Source organism: Bos mutus, chromosome X (genome assembly GCF_027580195.1).
Source record: "Bos mutus isolate GX-2022 chromosome X, NWIPB_WYAK_1.1, whole genome shotgun sequence".
In the NCBI taxonomy this organism is placed as follows: domain Eukaryota; kingdom Metazoa; phylum Chordata; class Mammalia; order Artiodactyla; family Bovidae; genus Bos; species Bos mutus.
In genome coordinates, this window is record NC_091646.1 from 132,362,052 (window position 1) to 132,381,474 (window position 19,423).

General features: G+C 58.0%; 1 protein-coding gene across 1 annotated transcript; it reads left to right on the plus strand.

Moving 5' to 3' along the window:
• The first annotated feature begins 313 nt into the window (after positions 1–313).
• ASMTL (acetylserotonin O-methyltransferase like) lies at positions 314–18,283 on the plus strand. Its single transcript, XM_005896344.2, has 13 exons — positions 314–496; positions 2,049–2,180; positions 3,426–3,473; positions 6,257–6,321; positions 6,937–6,998; positions 8,257–8,365; positions 9,494–9,875; positions 10,801–10,963; positions 13,318–13,481; positions 14,725–14,857; positions 15,860–16,003; positions 17,209–17,331; positions 17,962–18,283. The coding sequence occupies exons 1-13, from the start codon at positions 404–406 to the stop codon at positions 18,180–18,182; spliced, it is 1,839 nt and encodes a 612-aa protein (XP_005896406.2). The 5' UTR covers positions 314–403; the 3' UTR covers positions 18,183–18,283.
• Positions 18,284–19,423: the final 1,140 nt, after the last annotated feature.

The window sequence follows — 19,423 nt, forward strand, 5'->3', positions numbered from 1 at the left end:
GGCCTGGAGCGAGCTTTCATTGGTAGTGAGGCCGGGCCGTGGGCGGGCAGAGGCGGGGTTTCGTTGGTGGTGCGGCCTGGGCGAGGTCTTCATTGGTGGTGAGGTCCGGCCGTGGGCTGGCCTGGGGCGGGGCTTCGTTGGTGGCGAGGCTTGGGCGTGGCTCCAACGGACGGGGAAGAAGTTCATGGTGGGCAGGGGCCTGGGGCGGGGCCTGTGCGGGGTGAGGCGAGGTTTCATTGGTGATGAGGCCTGGGCGTGGCTCCAGAGACCGGGCGCGGGGCCTAGAAGGGGGCGGGGCCTGGTGGGGCGGGACCTGGGCCGCGCGCGCGCGCGCAACGCGGGTCTCCCCGGCACTGGTCTCCCGCCGCCGGTCTCCGGGCGCCCGGCGCGGGCGCGTTGCGCCATGCTCCTGTGCCCGGTGATCGGGAAGCTGCAGCACAAGCGCGTGGTGTTGGCCAGCTCCTCTCCGCGCCGCCGGGAGATCCTCAGCAATGCTGTGAGCGGCCCGGGCCCAGGGTCTGGGGGTGCCGGGCCTGCGGACCCGGGCCTAGTGACCCGAGGCCTCGGGATCCCCGGCGTCGTGACCCGGGTCTCCCGGATGGACCCCAGAGTTGCGGGTCCGGGGCCTAGAAACTGGGGGTGTCTTAGTAGTTAGCGGAGGGCTTTGGCCAGTGTCCGGTGGTCGGAGACGAGTGCCCGAGGGTCCTGATGACCTAGGCTTCGTGGGCGGGGCGCGCCGGGGGAGATGACAGGGGCCTTGGTGGATCTGCAGGGCCAGTACCTAGTTATTGGGGATCGTACTGACTTGGGAGGGGGGATGTAAGAGGTGGTGGGTGTTTGCAGGCCCGGGGTCAGCAGTGGGACCGACTGACGGGGTCAAAGATGCAGGGTGTCGGGACAGAGGCCTTGTGACTGAGGGTCTGGTGAGCGAGGAAGGGGGGTGGGAATCTGCTGGGGGCCTAAGTGACTGGGTATCCGGAGTCTGCAGGACTGGGGGCTGAGGTAGGCAGAGGGTAGGACCCTAGTGACCAGGGTCTAGATCTGTGGTCTCTGTGATCGGGGGCGGGCCAGGGTCTTCCAGCCAGGGCTCAGTGACCTGGCGATCTGCTGGCCAGGGAGTGTGGGGTTGCCGGGCCAAGGCCAGGTCTGTGTGCCTGAGCTGGATTTGTCCAGGTGTTGGGGGGGGGTGGCGGTGGGGAGGGGGACAGAGCCACTGGACAGGGCTTGGTCTGCATGGGGCGGCCCTATTTGGGCGGGGGGTGGTTTAGAGAAGCGAGGATACCAGCTAGGGGGACAGATAGAGCCAGAAATTCTTGCCTGGGTTGGGGGCGTGAGCTGGGCTGGATGGGGGGTAGGTACAGAATGAGAAGTGCTTTATGTACCTCCCAGCGAGGATACAGAACCGTAGGCGGGGGTGTCTCATAGTGTGACCCAGGGGTTAACTGGGGATCCGGGAGGTCCACGATGGAGGTGGGGAGGGGGCTGGTGTGCAGAAAAGTAAGAGGCAGCTGGCTGCTCACAGAGGTCCCTGCGAGTGTGGGAGGGGGAGTTTGACCCTCTGTGGTCAAGACCCCATCCCCCACTCTGGAGGCAGCGGGTCTGTGACCTGCCTTCCGCAGGCACTGCCAGGTCACCTGTGTTGGGCACCAAGTCAAAGCAGCCTAGTTGTTCCCCTGCACACAGCCGCCGTATTTGTGGCTTTTTTGTGGCCTTTCCTGCAGGCTCTATCATCTCAGTAGTTTGACCGCTGTAAGGGCGAAATGCCGGCCTTTGGGACTCTCCAGGAGCCCTTTGACCCCTCGGGGCTGCACCCCAATCAATAGCGCCCTGCTGGCCTCTGCGTGCACAGAGGTCTTCCCACCAGGGTCCCTGAGCACCCCCCCCCCGACCCCCTACACACACCAGTCACACTCACGCAGCGGCCGGGAGTCGGCCCTTGGTCAGTGTCCATAGTCAGGGAAGGGGGGCTGGGCGGGTTCCTTCAGTTACTGCCCACCTGTCAGCGTCCTGGGGCTCCCCGCCCATACCCCTCTTCTATCCTGTTCCAGGGCCTCAGGTTCGAGGTGGTCCCGTCCAGGTTCAAGGAGAAGCTGCACAAGGCCTCATTCGCCACCCCGCAGGCGTACGCCGTGGAAACGGCCAAGCAGAAGGCCCTGGAGGTGGCCGACCGGATGTACCAGGTAAGTGCTCCTTTCCTGGGTCTCCTGCTAGCGGGGTGTCCTCAGGTTTTAATCACACCTGTTGTAAATCAGTGCCCTTCACAGCAGGCAATAGGTGTAGCTTCTCTGCGACTGAGTGTCCTTGTGTTGTGGACACGTGTAATTCATGGGATGGTATCGTTTATACAACGTTATCTGTCACTTAGCTAGTATGTAACCTGCTGTGGCAATTCATATCAGAGTGTCATTCAGGATAAAGAAGCAACCTACCTAGTCTATCACGAGGTGTTACCATGCTGTGTGCTACTGTAACTAATAAAATAGAATAATTTATGATACAGAATTCCCTGGATTCTGGATAGAATACTAGAGGAGGAAATGGCAACCCGCTCCATTATTCTTGCCTGGAGAATCCCATGGACACAGGAGCCTGGCAGGCTACAGTCCATGGGGTCTCGAAGAGTGGGACACGACTGAGTGACTTCACTTTCACTTTTCATTTTCTTGCATTGGAGAAGAAGTGGCAACCCACTCCAGTGTTCTTGCCTGGAGAATCCCAGGGATAGGGAAGCCTGGTGGGCTCCCGTCTGTGGGGTCGCACAGAGTCAGACACGACTGAAGTGACTTAGCAGCAGCAGCAGCATGAAAGTGTGAAGTGTTATTTGCTCAGTCATTTCCGACTCTGCTTTGTGACCCCATGGAATGTAGCCCACCAGGCTCCTCTGTCCATGGGATTTTCTAGGCAAGAATACTACAGTGGGTTGCCATTTCCTCCTCCAGGGGATCATCCCGACCCAGGGATCAAACCCAGGTCTCCTGCATTGCAAGCAGGTTCTTTGCCATCTGAGCCACCTGGGAAGTCATAATTATATATAGTAATATATAACTGGGGCCCCCGTGGTGGCTCAGTGGTAAAGAATCCACACACTAATGCTGGAGATGCAGGTTCGATCCCTGGGTGGGAAACATCCCTTGGAGAAGGAGATGGCAACCCACTCCAGTACTCTTGCCTGGAGAATCCCATGGACAGAGGAGCCTGGCGGGCTACAGTCCATGGGGTCGCAAAGAGTCAGACACGACTGAGTGACTCATTTTCACTTTCACTGTCTCCTTTGATCGTTGTCTTGAGGACACTCCAGTCTCGATTTCTAAAGCAAGACTGGATCCATAAATAAGCTGTGATGCTGTGTGCCGTGCGTTGTGATGTGAAAATGTTTAAGACACACAGGTTCGTCCCGCCTAAAGCCGAGTCTGCGTTTCTTGCAGAAGGACCTGCGGGCCCCAGACGTGGTCATCGGAGCCGACACCATCGTGGTGAGTCTGCTTTCCGGCTTTCCATGTCACTGGCGACTGAAATCCAGGCCTCGGGAAGGCAGGTTCTTTCTGTAAGACCTGGGGGAGAATCCACCCCAGGCTCCTCTCTCTCCCGGCTTCTGATGCTTTTTTTGCTAATTCCTGGGCGTCCCTGGGCTGGTGGCCGCCTCCCTCCCATCTCTGCCTCCATCTCCACACGGCTTCTGCTCTGTGTCTCTCCTATTACGAGAACACCATCCATCATGGATTAGGACGCACCTGGTTCCAGTATGACCTCCTCGTAAATTTTGTTACATCTGCAAAGATCCTAGTATCAATAATGTCCTGTTCACAGGGCTGGGGGGGTCGGGACCTGGGGAAAAGAATCTCCCCAAGATAGGGGTTTTGGCCGCCGAGAATCGGGCTTTTGGATGGGTCATCACAGTGATCCATAGAGCAGCTCTGTCTCGCTGGTCATGGCCGTCTGTCTGAGACCCCGGCTGGCCTGATGGTGAGCATCGCCCAGGGATGCTGGGCCTCGTTGCTGAGGTGTTCATGGCAGCAGTGTTCCTGGATGTGTGTGTCGACGGACGATGGATGGGTGGGTGGATGGATGGATGGATGGGTGGGTGGGTGGATGGATGATGGATGGGTGGGTGGGTGGGTGGATGGACGATGGATGGGTGGATGGATGGATGGGTGGGTGGGTGGATGGACGATGGATGGGTAGATGGATGGATGGGTGGGTGGGTGGGTGGATGGACGATGGATGGGTAGATGGATGGATGGATGGTTGGATGGTTGGGTTGATGGATGGATGGATGATGGATGGTTGGGTGGGTGGGTGGATGGACGATGGATGGGTGGATGGATGGATGGATGGGTGGGTGGATGGACGATAGATGGGTGGATGGATGGGTGGGTGGGTGGATGGACGATGGATGGGTAGATGGATGGATGGATGGTTGGGTGGATGGATGGATGGATGATGGAAGGGTGAATGGATGGGTGGGTGGGTGGATGGATGGATGGGTAGATGGATGGATGGATGGTTGGATAATGGATGGATGGATAGATGGATAGAAGATGCATGGATGGATGGATGGGTAGATGGTTGGATGGATAGATAGATGGATTGATGGATAGATGGCTGGATGGATAAATGATGGGTGGGTGGGTGGATGGATGATGGATGGATAGATGGATGGATGGTTGAGTTGATGGGTGGATGGCTGGGTTGATGGAAGGATAAATTGGTGGATGGTTGATGCATGGGTGGATGGATGGATGGTTGGGTAGATGGTTGGATGGATAGATGGATGGATGGATAGTTGGGTAGATGGTTGGATGGAAAAATGGATGGTTGGATGGATGATGAATAGATGATGGATTGATGATGGATGGATGGGTGGATGGAAGGATGAGTGCGTGGATGGGTGGATGGATGATGGGTAGAAGGTTGGATGGATAGATGGATGGATGGATGATGCATGGATGGATGGTTGGGTTAACTGGTTGGATGGATAAATGGATGAGTGGATGGATGATGGATGGATGGATGGTTGATGGATGGGTGGATGGATGATGGATGAATGGGTGGATGATTGTGTAGATGGTTGGATGGATAGATGGGTAGATAATGGATGGATGGATAGAAGATGCATGGATGGATGGTTGGGTAGATGGTTGGATGGATTGACAGGTGGTTGGCTAGATGGATGGGTGGATGGATAAATGGATGGGTGGATGGATGATGGATGGAAGGATAAATTGGTGGATGGTTGATGGATGGGTGGATGGATGGTTGGGTAGATGGTTGGATAGATAGATGGATGGATGGATGGTTGGATAATGGATGGATGGATAGATGGATAGTTGGGTAGATGGTTAGATGGATAAATGGATGGTTGGATGGATGATGAATAGATGATGGATTGATGATGGATAGATGGGTTGATGGAAGGATGAGTGGATGGATGGGTGGATGGATGATGGTTAGAAGGTTGGATGGATAGATGGGTGGATGATGCATGGATGGATGGTTGGGTTAACTGGTTGGATGGATAGATGGATGAGTGGATGGATGATGGATGGTGGATAGATGATGGATGAATGGGTGAATGGTTTTGTAGATGGTTGGATGGATAGATGGATAGATGCGTGGATAATGGATGGATGGATAGATGGATAGAAGATGCATGGATGGATGGTTGGGTAGATGGTTGGATGGACTGATGGATGGTTGGCTAGATAGATGGTTGGATGGATAAAGGGATGGGTGGATGGATGGATGGATGATGCATGGATGGGTAGATGCTTGGATGAATAGAATGATAGGTGGATGGATGGATAAGCAGCATGGGGGTCCATCCGCACAGTGGAATATGACGCAGTCATGAAAAGGAGGGAAGCCCTGACACAGGCTACGTGGATGGACCTCGAACACACAGTGCTCAGTGAGAGAAGCCGGACGCAGAAGGGTACATATTACTGTATTTGTATGAAATATCCAGAATAGGGAAGTCCACTGAGGAAGGAATCAGATCAGCAGTTGTCACGGGCTAGGGAACGAGGTGGGGAGAGCAGCTTGTGGGGAGGGGTGTTCCAGATGAAAGACTTCGGGAACTCTCACCCAACAGTGGAAACGTACCACACGGTTTCATTTAACATGATGAGTGTCACGTTATACGAATCTCGCCTAAATTAAAAAAAAAAATACATGAGTCTAAAACGGTGGACGGCGCAGCTGGCGCAGAGCAGCTCGGGGAGCAGAAGCAACTCTCTCCGTGGCGTTTCTCTCGCAGGCGGTCGGGGGGCTGATCCTGGAGAAGCCGGTGGACAAGCAAGACGCCTACCGCATGCTGTCGAGGTGGGTGGGTCCCAGCGGTCCTCCAGGGACGCGTGGGACAGAGGCTGGGCCGTTCGCCATCTGTCCACTCACCATCAGCATCTGCTCATCAGCCGTCTGTCCACCCCCCATCACCCATCACGTCCCCGTGTCTGCCACGGGCATCATGTCCGCTGTCTCCCATAGACGCCCCTCCTGGTTCAGGTCAGAGGACCAGGCCGTGCCCTTGAACCGACCTCGACTTAACAGGGCTCCGACTCCCCACACCACCCCGCCACATTCAGGGTCTCCTCCTGGCTCAGTCATGCTGAGTGTCCACGCCCAGGACCACACAGGGATCCAGGAAAGGGGTGGCCTAGAGTGGCCGGGATCCGGGTCCTCTGTGCGGTGCCGGCCACTCCCATCAGGGTCCACGTGGTCCTGTGTTTTGTCCTGTGAGGTGGCCTGACCACCCCCCCAGCCCCTCTCTGAGCGCAGTGACCAGTCTCGCAGGGAAGCTTCACAGTCCCCCTGGGATGGTTTCCTCAGTGATTGCGCAGCCCGGGTGATAGGAGGGTGGGGCTGGTGGGCAGGGGTCACCCTGGATTCCAGAGATACTCCGGACAGTCACACGTCCGGCCTGGCTGTGTCTTGCAGGCTCAGTGGGAAGGAGCACAGCGTGTTCACGGGCGTGGCCATCGTCCACTGCTACACCAAAGGTACCTGGGCGGCCCGCATCCCCCACCTCCCCTGGGAGTCAGGGCCACCGTGGGAGCAGCCGGGGCTCCTCGGTGGAGGACCCGGGCGCCCTGGGGCATCCCTGTCTTTGCTACCACGCGGGCCCGCCCTCCCACCTGGCCTGGGAACGTTGGGGTCCCACGTGGAAATATGGGGGTTCATCGTGAGCATCCAGTAGACCCCGTGTAGGGTGTGGGGGACAGTCCGCCTTGTCCAACACGACCCACCCGGAGCCTGCCTTTGAGCTCTCTGGTCTGAACGGTGGAGAAGTTTGGCTCCCGTTGGCGGGCATTAAGACATACCGTGATGAAAAGGTTTTTTTTTTTTTTAAAGCACAAAAAGCCTGAGGAATAACTTTTAAAGCTTCTTAAAAGAGATTTGAGCCCCAGGAAGGACCCTGTCATGGGGTTTAGGGCGTCCTCATCCAGGAGGAACCTTATCTCGGACCCTTCACTTCATCACGTCTGCAGAGACCCTATTTCCATATAAGTCCTGTTCTGAGGTTCTAGGTGGGTGTGAAGTTTAAGGAGCACCGTGGAGCCTGCTGGGGGCTTCCCAGGTGGCTCAGCGGTAAAGAACCCACCTGGCAATGCAGGAGACACAAGAGACGGGATTTCGATCCCTGGGTCAGGAAGATGCCCTGGAGAAGGGAATGGCAACCCACTCCAGTGTTCTTGCCTGGAGAATCCCATGGACGGAGGAGCCTGGAGAGCTACAGTCCATGGGGTCGGAAAGAGTCGGACACGACTGAGCAACTAACACTTTTACTTCACTTTCTGTTTTATTCTCTGTTTCCCTTGTCTACAGTGGAGAATCCTTTATGCCCCATTAATGATTGTGTGTGTATTTGTGTGTGTGTGTATGAATCGCATGCAAAGCTCAGGCTTTGTTGCTGTTCAGTCGCTCAGTTGTGTCTGACTCTTTGCGACCCCACGGACTGCAGCACGCCAGGCCTCCCTGTCCATCACCAACTCCTGGAGCTTGCTCAAACTCGTGTCCATGGAGTCAGTGATGCCCTCCAACCATCTCATCGTCTGTCATCCCCTTCTCCTCCCACCTTCAATCTTTCCCAGCATCAGGGTCTTTCCCAGTGAGTCAGTTCATCTCAACAGGTGGCCAAAGCACTGGAGCTTCAGCTTCAGCATCAGGCTTGCCTCCTCCTGGGCTCATACGGTTAGACCCGTGGGCCCCCACGGGCATCGGCTGCGTCCCCTCACCACAGTGCACACTTCCTTGCAGATGGTCAGCTGGACACTGAGGTGTCCGAGTTCTACGAGGAGACCACGGTGAAATTCTCGGAGCTGTCAGAGGAGATGCTGTGGGAGTACATCGACAGCGGGGAGCCCATGTGAGTCTCTGTCTGCAGCCGCGGTGCTGAACCCAGTCTGTCCGGAGCCACGGTGCTGGACCCAGTCTCTGTCTGGAACAGTGGTGCTGAATGCCCGCCGTGGGCAGGAGACAGGCCGGGGCTGAGCCCGCACTGGGGGCCTGTGCCCGCCACGTGCCCAGGGCCGGGCAGCGTGCTTAGGAAGGATGGAAAGATACCTTACCCCGCCCCCCGTCCCTACAGCACTGCTGTCTCCCCCAGCAAAGGGCACCCATATGGGTCGGGCGGGTAAGGCAGATGCTGCCGTGGGGCTGGTCTCCCCACCCAGTATCAGTGATAGTCGCTCAGCCGTGTCCGACTCTCTGTGACCCCGTGGACTGTAGCCCACCACGCTCCTCTGTCCATGGGATTCTCCGGGCAAGAATACTGGAGTGGGCTGCCAGACCCTTCTCCAGGATATCTTCCCAACCCAGGGATCAAACCCGTGTCTCCTGCGTTGCAGGCAGATTCTTCACCACTAGCGCCACCTGGGAAACCCTGTGCGGTTTTGGGGGAACCCACCCCTCCACCCGCCCCATATCCCAGCTCCCGCCGTTCTGTGCAGCCTGGTCTTTTGGGGGAACCCACCCCTCCACCTGCCCCATATCCCAGCTCCCGCTGTTCTGTGCACCCTGGTCTGTTGAGGGGGGTTGCTGGTTAGAGTTGAGAAGGGCTGGGGGCTCAGTCAGTATGAACGGAAAAGGATGGGCCCCTTTTCCCCTGCAAGGAGGTCTCAGCAGAGCTTCCTGGGAAGACCCGGGCTGTGGACCCCTGCGAGGAGTCCTCCTCTTGAGGCTCCAGTCAGAGACATGTGGGAAAACCCCATTGGGGGGCCCCAGTCTCTTGTGGGCAAAGCTCACCCCCTCAGGAGACCCAGGCCTGGTGTGGGGGCAGGTGCCCCCTCGCGCATCCCCAGAAGCCACTGTGGAGCCTTCATCCCGTCCTGGGGGTGGGACCGAGGGATGCTCCTGGGGGCTGGTCCTGGAGCCGGCCACCCCCGGCACACGGCCGCCCAGGGCCGGCCGGGTGTGCGCACCCAGCAAAGCTCAGCATCGCCATGTCCATCTCTTTCCTCCTTCCCGCCGCGCTGTGGTCCTGCCCGCCGCGCAGGGACAAGGCCGGCGGCTACGGGATCCAGGCGCTGGGTGGGATGCTGGTGGAGTACGTGCGCGGCGACTTCCTCAGCGTGGTGGGCTTCCCGCTGAACCGCTTCTGCAAGGAGCTGGCGCGCCTGTACCACGCACCCCGTGCCCCCGGCGCCCCGCGGCCGGTCCAGCACGACTCCATCCCGGCCGTCGACACATTCGAGGATCTCAGCGACGCAGAGGGAGGCGGCTCTGACCCTGCTCGGGCCAACGAGGGCCTGGAGGCGTGTGGGGCGCAGCCGCAGGCTCCCCGCCCCCGGGAGGCGGATCTGAATGGCGTGACGGACAGCCAGCCCCCGCTCCCCGTGGGCCTCCTGGAGCTGATGGACGGCTTCAAAGCATCCAAGGTACCTCTGTGCCTTCGCGATCAGGTGACCCCCAGCACGGGGGGCGCTTCAGACCATCACACACCCCCCACCCCAGCCCTGGGGACCAGACGTCTGAGATCAAGGGGTCCCAGGGCTGAGCTTCCTGCAGAGGCTCCAGGGGAGGGTCCTTCCCGCCTCTTCCGGCTTCTGGGGGCTCCAGGCATCCGTCCCTGGGCTGGTGGCCGCCTCCCTCCCGTCTCTACGTGGCTTCTCTGTGTCCATGTCTCTCCTCTTCCGTGTCTTATAAGGACCCTGTCCCTGGGGTTTAGGGCCACCCCCATCCAGGAGGGCGTCATCTCAGACCCGTCACTCTGTCACGCCTACGAAGACATTGTATTTGCACGGAAGGCCTTGCTCGCATATTCTGGGGGTCAGGACGTGAACGTCATCGTTCCTGAAGACTGGCAGGGCGGGGGCGGGGTCCGTGTGGGTGTCTGAGGGTGACGGGGCTCACACCACCCTGTGCCCCACGTCCGGGGAAGGTTCCTTTGTTAGGCGAGCCGCGGGGAGGTTAGGCTGTCCCGTGAGGTGTGTGGTGAGCGGTGGAGAGTCTGTGCCCTGCAGAGAGCGCCCAAGTGCACACACAGCCTGCCCTCAAGGTCCCAGGGTTTGTGGCCTCGACGTGGGCACCGTGGGGAGCTACCACACAGCCCTTGACCGAAGCACGTTGGGTTTTCTCTGCCGAGAGAGCTTTTCTGCGTAACCCTCACTGACGTGTTCTTCCCTGGAGCAAACGTTGTGCAAGCTGGAGCCCAAACCCAACTCCCCCTGCAGAAGAAGGGTCCCTGATGGGCGCGGCGATTCTGACAGTCCCGGGCCCCCTGCCCCCGCCTCGCCGCCGTGGGGGTCACGAGCGATCGGTCACTCGCATCGTAGCCTGACTGCGGCCCTCCGTCACGGTCAGGCCCTGCTCGCGGCTTGCAAGCTCCAAGTGTTCGATGTGCTGAAAGAGCGAGGCCCCCTGGCGGCCGCGGACGTCGCCCGCGAAATCGACGCCTCGGTGGGCGGCACCGCGCGCCTGCTTGACGTCTGTGCGGCCCTGGGCTTGCTGGACAAGTCGGACAGAGGTGAGGGGGCGTCCCGGGTGTCGTCGCGGCAGCTCCGCAGGCGGGGCCCGGCCGCCAGCTGACGGTGGCTCCTGAGCAGAGATGGGCAGACCGGCCGGCCCTGTGTGCCGGACGCGGGGCGGCTCCCAGAGGGCGGGGAGCTGCGGGGTGGGGGTGAGGGGGCAAAGAGGAAACAGGGGTGTGTGTGTGATGTTAGGAGAAAACAGCTGTGTGTGTGTGTGTGTGTGAGATGTTAGGAGAAAACAGCTGTGTGTGTGTGTGTGTGTGTGTGTGAGAGATGTTAGGAGAAAACAGCTCTGTGTGTGTGTGTGTGTGTGTGATGTTAGGAGAAAACAGCTGTGTGTGTGTGTGTGTGTTTGTGTGTGTGAGAGAGATGTTAGGAGAAAACAGCTCTGTGTGTGTGTGTGTGTGTGTGTGTGTGTGATGTTAGGAGAAAACAGCTGTGTGTGTGTGTGTGTGTGTGTGTGTGTGTGAGATGTTAGGAGAAAACAGCTGTGTGTGTATGTCAGAGAGAGATGTTTAGGAGGAAACAGTTCTGTGTCTTTCTGTGTACTTGATGTTTAGGAGGAAAGGTGTGTGTGTGATGTTTAGTTGGAAAGCCGTCTGTGTTGTGTGTGTGATGTTTAGGAGGAAACAGGTGTGTGTGTGTGATGTTAGGAAACAGGTGTGTGTGTGTGAGAGATGTTTAGGAAGAAACGTATGTGTGTGTGTGATGTTAGGAGGAAAGAGGTGTGTGTGTCTGTGTGTGATATTTAGGAGGAAACGTGTGTCTGTGTGTGAGAAACAGATGTTTAGGAGGAAACAGGTGTGTGTGTGGATGTTTAGGAGGAACTAGGAGGGTGTGTGTGTGTGTGTGTGTGTGTGATGTTCAAGAGAGAGACTTCCTTACGGACTCAGAGGGGTTGTATCAGCCAAGGTTCCCCAAGGAAACAACTCCTAGGGTGTGTGCGTGTGCACAGCGAACGTACCTGCGTACTTACTTATCTGTTCAGGTAGGCAGCCAGGTGAGGTGAATGCCTAGAGAGTGATTCATAGTAGAATGATGCTCAGATCGGTGGATGGATGGATGGTGGATACATAGATGATTCATGGATGAGCAAACAGATAACAGACAGATGCTGCTTGCTCAGGCGCCTCAGTCGTGGCCAGCTTTTTTGCGACCCCGTGGACTGTAGCCCACCAGGCTCCTCTGTCCGTGGGATTCTCCAGGCAAGAATACTGCAAGACGCCCTTCTCCAGGGGATCTTCGCCACCCAGGGATCGAACTTGTGTCTTCTGTGTCTCCTGCATTGGCCACAAGATTCTTTACTGCTGAGACCCCTGGGAAGCCCAATAGATAGATGGGTGGATGGATAAATGATAAATTGCTTGGTTGATTCATAGGTGAATGTAATAGGCCTGTAAATAGATAAGTAGATGGATGAATAGATGGTTGATAGAAAGGTCACCAGACAGATAGCTGATGAATAAATAGAGAACAGACAGACGGATAAACAGAAAATAGGGTAAGTGGATGGACAGATGACAGAAAGACAGGTGATGAATACAGGCTGATGGGTGGACAGGTGGGTAAACAGTAGATAAATTGATAGATCAATAGATAAAAACTGATGACAGAGATGATAGCTAGATAGGTAGGTCGATAAAGGGAAAAGGGAAAGTGAAGTCGCTCAGTCGAGTCCGACTGTTTGCGACCCCGTGGACTGTAGCTTACCAGGCTCCTCCGTCCATGGGATTCTCCAGGCAAGAGTACTGGAGTGGGCTGCCCTTTCCTTCTCCAGGGTAGATAGATAAACGATGGATAAATAGGTGATAGGTGGGGGGATTGATGGATAGGCAACAGATGTGTCGATGGGTAAACGATAGATGAGCTGAGATGACAAGTGACAGGTAAATGGATTTATTCACACACAGATGACAGCTAGTAAGCAAACAGGTAGATGACACATACACAGATTGACAGATAGATGGTTAACAGATGAGAGAGAGATGGAGGCCATTGACAGATATAAACAGACAGGTGGATACATAGAAGGGCTTCCCAGGTGGCTCCATGGTAAAGAACCTGCCTGCCAGTGCAAGAGACGCGGGTTCGGTCCCTGAGTCGGGAGGATCCCCTGGAGGAGGAAATGGCAACCCACTCCAGTATTCTTCCCGGGAGAATGCCATGGACAGAGGAGCCTGGCGGGCTGCAATCTACGTGGTCGCAAAGAGTCGGGCGTGTGCGAGGGCATCACGCCTTCGGCCGGACGATGCTTGCGCTACCACCACAGGGACCCCGAGCAGTGGCTCCCTCCGTCCCTCTGATGTCCAGGGAGCCCTTACAGGGGTCCCACGATGCTCCTTCCTTTCAGGTTACAGCAACACGGAGATGGCCAGCCTGCACCTGGCGTCGGACGGCGAGCAGTCTCTCCACGGCCTGGCCGCCTACCACGACGGGCCCGTCTGGGGCGCCTTCACGCACCTGGGCCGGGCCGTGCGAGAGGGGGCAGCGTGGACCCCAGAGCCCCTGCCGCAGGTACCCCAGAATCTGACGCTGCTTCTCACGTGCCATCTCTGCCGCTGACGGACTGGCCACGGCCCCGAAAGCATCCCAGACCCGGGGACCGTCAGAACCCATTATCCCGGCGGGAGGCTGCGGATGTGGGCTCTTAGGGACGGCGTGGGGGGCAGCTGGCCGCCCACAGCTCCCAAAGAGGGTGTCTCCACGAAGGGGCTGCCGCAAGCCAGTGCCCCCTGTTTCCTATGTGAGGTTAGATTGTGTAGAGATTGTGCCTTCTGAGCTCAGAGTCTGCAAATCCCTCCCTGCCCTGCTTCCTGGCTCCCGACCCTCCAGAGAGAGCCCTGGGGGGTGTTCAGTGGGTCTGGGGGCAGGGGGACTTCCCTGGTGGCTCAGCTGGTGAAGAAGCCGCCTGCAATGCAAGAGACCTGGGTTTGATCCCTGGGTTTCGGAGATCCCCTGGAGGAGGAAATGGCAACCCACTCCAGTATTCTGGCCTGGAGCACTGCATGGGCTGTACAGTCCATGGGGTTGCAGAGAGTCGGACACGACCGAGCAAGTTGCTTTCCTGGTGTCTCAGATGGTAAAGCGTCTGCCTGCAATGCGGGAGACCTGGGTTCAATCCCTGGGTCGGGAAAATCCCCTGGAGGAGGGCATAGCAACCCACTCCACGGTTCTGGCCTGGAGAATCCCATGGACTGTATAGTCCATGGGTCACAAAGAGCTGGACAAGACTCAGGAACTCTCAGCTTTTCACTTAGAAACGAAAGACATTTATTCCCTGTGGTTGTAGAAGCTGGACGTCTGAGACCCTGGCAAGGGTGGGTTTAGTGTCCAGTGAGGACGCAGTTCCTGGCTCCTCGATAGATGTCTTCTTGCCCTCCCCTGCCTCCCTCGCTGTGTCCCCCGGACCCCTCCCCATCTAGTCTGCCCCCATCCTGCCTACCAAGCCCCCCTTGCTTAGTCGCTCAGTCGTGTCTGACTGTTTGCGACCCCATGGACTGTAGCCCACCAGGCTCCTCTGTCCATGGGATTCTCCAGGCAAGAGTGCTGGAGTGGGTTGCCATCTCCTCCAGGGGATCTTCCCGACGCAGAGGTAGAGCCCAGGTCTCCTGCACGGCACATGGACTCTTTACCGTCTGACCCACCAGGGAAGCCCAAAAAGCCCCCTGCCCTCAAGAGATGCCATGCAGAACGTCATCCCGGGTGCCCACCGCCTGGGCCCCCGGGGGGTCTCTCCTGAGATCCTGTTCCGTTTCAGGCCCCCCACAAGTGCAGCACGGAGGCGACCCTGCAGTTCATGAGGGCCTCGCACGGCCTCAGCAAGCTGACCGCCCAGCACGTGGCCACGGCCTTTGACCTGTCCCCTTTCACCTCCGCCTGCCACCTGGGAGGTACATCCCTCTGCCCGACAGGAGTCAGGGGCAAACGGCTGCGAGCGCTCCTTCTCTTGTTCGAAGCTGCAGGGGCCTTACCTGCAGATAGGCTCACCCAGTGGCTCAGATGGGAAAGAATCCGCCTGCAAGGCAGGACACCCAAGTGTAATCCCTAGGTTGGGAAGATCTCCTCGAGAAGGGAATGGCAACCCGCTCCAGTATTCTTGCCTGGAGAATCCCCAGGGACAGAGGAGCCTGGCGGGGCTACAGGTCCACAGGGTTGCGGAATCGGACATGACTGAGCGACTAACACACAATACCTACTAATAAGACTTGGAAAATGGGTTTATCTCTACAAACCACCCAAGGATCTAAATGTATCCAGGGTGGATGCGGGGCTTGGGGTGATATTCCCAAGTGCTCGGAGGTCCCAGGGATGGCTCAGTCCTATCAGCTCCTTCCTGGGGGCTGCCAAGCAGAGGAGGGGACCGTGGAACCTGTCTGCTGCCATCTATCGAGGTCTAATTATGCCACACACACACACCCTCTATTCCTCCCAGCCAGTCCTTCCCCCCCGGACATTGGACGGAGGAGGAGCAAATGCCTTCCCAAGCGGTGTAGTGGGATTGGGGTCCTGGGAGGGCTCCTGAGCTGCCAGCTTGCATTTTCCCATCCTCTGCAGAGCTTTCCTCCAGGTGGCCCAGAGTGGCTGCTGTGGCACTAGCCATCACATCTGCATTCCCGCAACAGAACAGAGAAGGAAAGAGTATAACTCTCTAGAACTCTGCTCTAGGATCCCCCGTGGCTCTCTCTCCGCCCTGCTCACCTGGCTTGGGCCAGCGCTTGGTCCAGCACCACTCTCCAAGGTCCTGAGTGTGAGACAGCAGAGATCTCCCCACTGGCTGACCTCCTGTGAGGGCACAGGCTCAGGTCATGTCCGACAGCCCTGATTTGGTCCTGCCACAGCTGCACCTCTGGAGACAGGCCAGGATGGTCCAGAGCCCTCGTTTCTTCCCACAGGTTGCACGGGCGCCCTGGCCCACAAGCTTGTCCAGGAGTACCCGCGTCTGCAGGTGACCATCTTTGCCCTCCCAGAGGTCATCAAGCTTGCCGGGGACTTTGAGACCGACGCACGGCCGTCAGAGCGGGTCCACTTTGTGCCAGGTCAGTGCGGCGTCCTTGTGTGCCAGCTCTCCCTCTTTGGGTGCCCTTATTTATCTCCTGTACGGGGTGAGTGTGCCGCAGTGGTAAGGAGCCAGCCTGCCAAAGCAAGAGATGTGGGTTCGGTCCCTGGGTCGGGAAGATCCCCTGTAGGAGGAAATGGCACCCGTCCAGTATTCTTCCCTGGGAAATCCAACAGACAGAGGAGTTTGCTGGGCTACAGCCCATAGGGTGTCAGAGAGCTGGATGCCACTGAGCACATGTATACAGCCTGTGTGTCTTTATCTCTGCATTTCTGTCTCGTATCTGAGTGTGTATTGTGTGTGTCTGAGTGCACGTGCCTGTGAGTGTGTGCACGTGTGTCTGTGTGCACACATATGTGGTCTGTGTGTGTGTTTGTGTGTCTAAATATGTATGTCTGTGTGTCTATATGTGTACTTTTCTGTGTGTCTTTGTGTCTCTGTGTGTGTGTGTCTGTGTGTTTCTGTGTCTGTGTGTGTAAAGTGAAAAAGTGTTAGCTGTTCATTCTTGGCTTCCCCATGGACTGCAGCCCGCCACGCTCCTCTGTCCATGGGATTCCCCAGGCAAGGAGACTGGAGGGGGTTGCCGTGCCCTCCTCCAGGGGGCCTTCGCGACCCAGGGACTGAACCCAGGTCTCCTGCACTGGGGCTGGATTCCTTCCTGTCTGGGCCACCAGGGTGTTGTGTGTGCGGGTGTGTATGTGTACACATGCATGCTTCCACGTGCGTGTGTGTCAGTGTGTATCTATCTGTGGTCTGTGTACATCTATGTTTCTGTGTGTCGGTGCATCTGTATGTGTGTGTAGCTGTGTGTCTGTGTGTAGTTTGTCTGTCTGTGTGTTACATCTGTGTCACTGTGTGTGTCTGTGTGTAGCTGTGTGTGTCTGTGTGTAGCTGTGTGTGTGTAGCTGCGTCTGTGTTACATCTGTGTGTCACTGTGTGTAGTTGTGTGTCTGTCACTGTGTGTGCTTGTGTGTAGCTGTCTCTCTGTGTGTAGCTGTGTGTCTGTGTGTAGCTGTGTGTCTGTCACTGTGTGTGTCTGTGTGTGGCTGTGTGTCTGTCACTGTGTGTGTCTGTGTGTAGCTGTGTGTGGCTGTGTGGCTGTCTGTTACATCTGTGTGTAGGACGCGGGCTGCAGAAGCGGTCCCTGTGGCCTCCACGCCTCCACCCCTTCTGTGTTTAACCCAGGTGACCTTTCCAGCGACAGCCTCCCGCCCGCAGACCTGTACATTGTCTGCAGCCTCCTGCACGACTGGCCGGACGACCGACTCCACGGGCTCCTGAGCCGGGTCTCCGGCTGCTGCAAACCAGGTGAGACCCTGGACTTGCCTTTTCTTCCTGCACTTGCCTTTCTTCACACTTAAAGACAATTTCCCATCCAAAAAAGAAGAAACCGAATGAGTGTTACACAGTCAGCCTCCCCACCCGTCCAGCCCACAGTCCGTGGCCTCGCCACCCGTCCAGCCCACGGTCCGGTGCCCACTTTACCGTCTGCCCGGGACATAGCTGATTCCCAGTTGTCGGTCATTCATTTCTCAGCTTTCCAGCTGCAGTATGCGTATGGGAGGGGTCTCATGGGCTCCCCCTGGTGGCTCAGATGGTAAAGAATCTGCCTGCAATACGGGAGATCTAGGTTCGATCCCTGGGTTGGGAAGATCCCCTGGAGAAGGGAAAGGCTACCCACTCCAGTATTCCTGCCTGGAGAATGCCATGGACAGAGGAGCCTGGCGGGCTACAGTCCACGGGGTCGCAGAGTCGGACATGACTGAGGGACTGAGCACAGCGGGCATTGCAGAGGCTGCGGCTCTGGGCCTGCAGACAGAATTCCTCCCACCTTCCCCACAGGGAAGTCCTCCCGCGGGGAGCCCCCGGGGCACCCGCAGGCTGGGTCCTGGGACGCCTGCCCATCCCTTCCCCTTATCTCTGTGTCTGTCTCCCCAGGCGCTGGCCTCCTGCTGGCCGAACTGGCGCCCGCGGAGGAGGAGGATGCCAGCGGGGCGGCGCGGAGGCCCCCCGGGCTGCGGGCCCTGGGGGTGGGGCGGCCCCCCCGGAACCCCGGGCAGTACCAGCGCCTCCTGCAGCGGCTCGGCTTCCAGGACGTGCAGGCGTCGTGCGCGGCAGGCCTGCTGCACGTGGTCCTGGGGACCCGGGCCCCACCCTGAGGGTCGCCCTGCCCTGAGGGTCACAGCGCGAGCCTGGCTGGGTTGATTGCCAGAGAAGAGGGGTCTCGCGGGACAACGATTATTAAAGAAGGCAGAAAGCAGGCCGTCTCCGCGCGCGTCTGTAGGGGGCGCCCTGGACCCAGGAGACGCGACCTCTAACCCGGGAGGGGAAGGCTACGCGGTCTGGGAATGCTTGGTGGGGGAGCGTCGCGGGGACTCGGAGAGGGGCCTGGGGTGCCCCGGGGCTGGAGGCAACCGACAGAGGGGACCCCCCGGGAAAGCCAGGGCGTGCGGTCCTCCCCCCCGAGGGCACCTGGTGGCAGCCAGGCTGGGCCCCCAGTGAGAACAAGTGACGTGCAAAGCCAGCCCCGGGGGCGCATGGGGGGCGCGGCCCCTCGTGACACCAGGTTCCCTAGAAGAAACTTTCCTTTCTATCCAGAAGGGTCCGAACACCAGCCCGCGGGGAGGCGGGTACCCGAGCTCCCCTCCCCACCCACCCCAAGGGTCGTTGCAGCAGTGCGCCTAATGCAGGCGGGACTCAGGGGTCCCACACCCACGAGCAGGCCCGCGAGCCAAGGACACGCCCGAGCGAGACCCCCCCAGGTGGAGGCTGACGGCAGCTAATGTCTGCGGAAGCGAGGAACGCCGGCCCGTGGGGGCCTTATTCGCCTCACTCTCCTTTTCGTGTTGGGGCTCTTTGCAGTTAAAAAAAAAAAAAAATTAAAAGGCGAGAAGTGGAAATATGACTGACGGACATACAACCTGTCTCTTCATTGCTTAGAACACAAACAAGCGGGCGGTGCTAGGGGCAAAGAACCCGCCTGCTAATGCAGGAGACCTGAGAGGCAGGCTCGGTCCCTGGGTGGGGAAGATCCCCTGGAGGAGAAAATGGCAACCCACTGCAGTATCCTTGCCTGGAGAATCCCACGGACAGAGGAGCTTGGTGGGCTATAGTCCACGGAGTCTCAAAGAGTCAGACACAACTGAAGCCACTTAGCATAGCGCAATCCCGTCTCTGGCCGACACCGAGGACTGACTCACAGAGCCTGGCTCGTGCACTGCCCCCCCTCCACCCGCCCCAAATGCGCCCCTCAGCCCTTCCGTGACTCAGCCGATCATCAACCACCTCTTTTCTTTTAGTTAACCCACCCATCTTTCAGGTGTCGCTGAGTCGCTAAGAGTCCTGTCTGGCTTTTTTTTTGCAACCCACACGGACTGTAGCCTGCCAGGCTTCTCTGTCC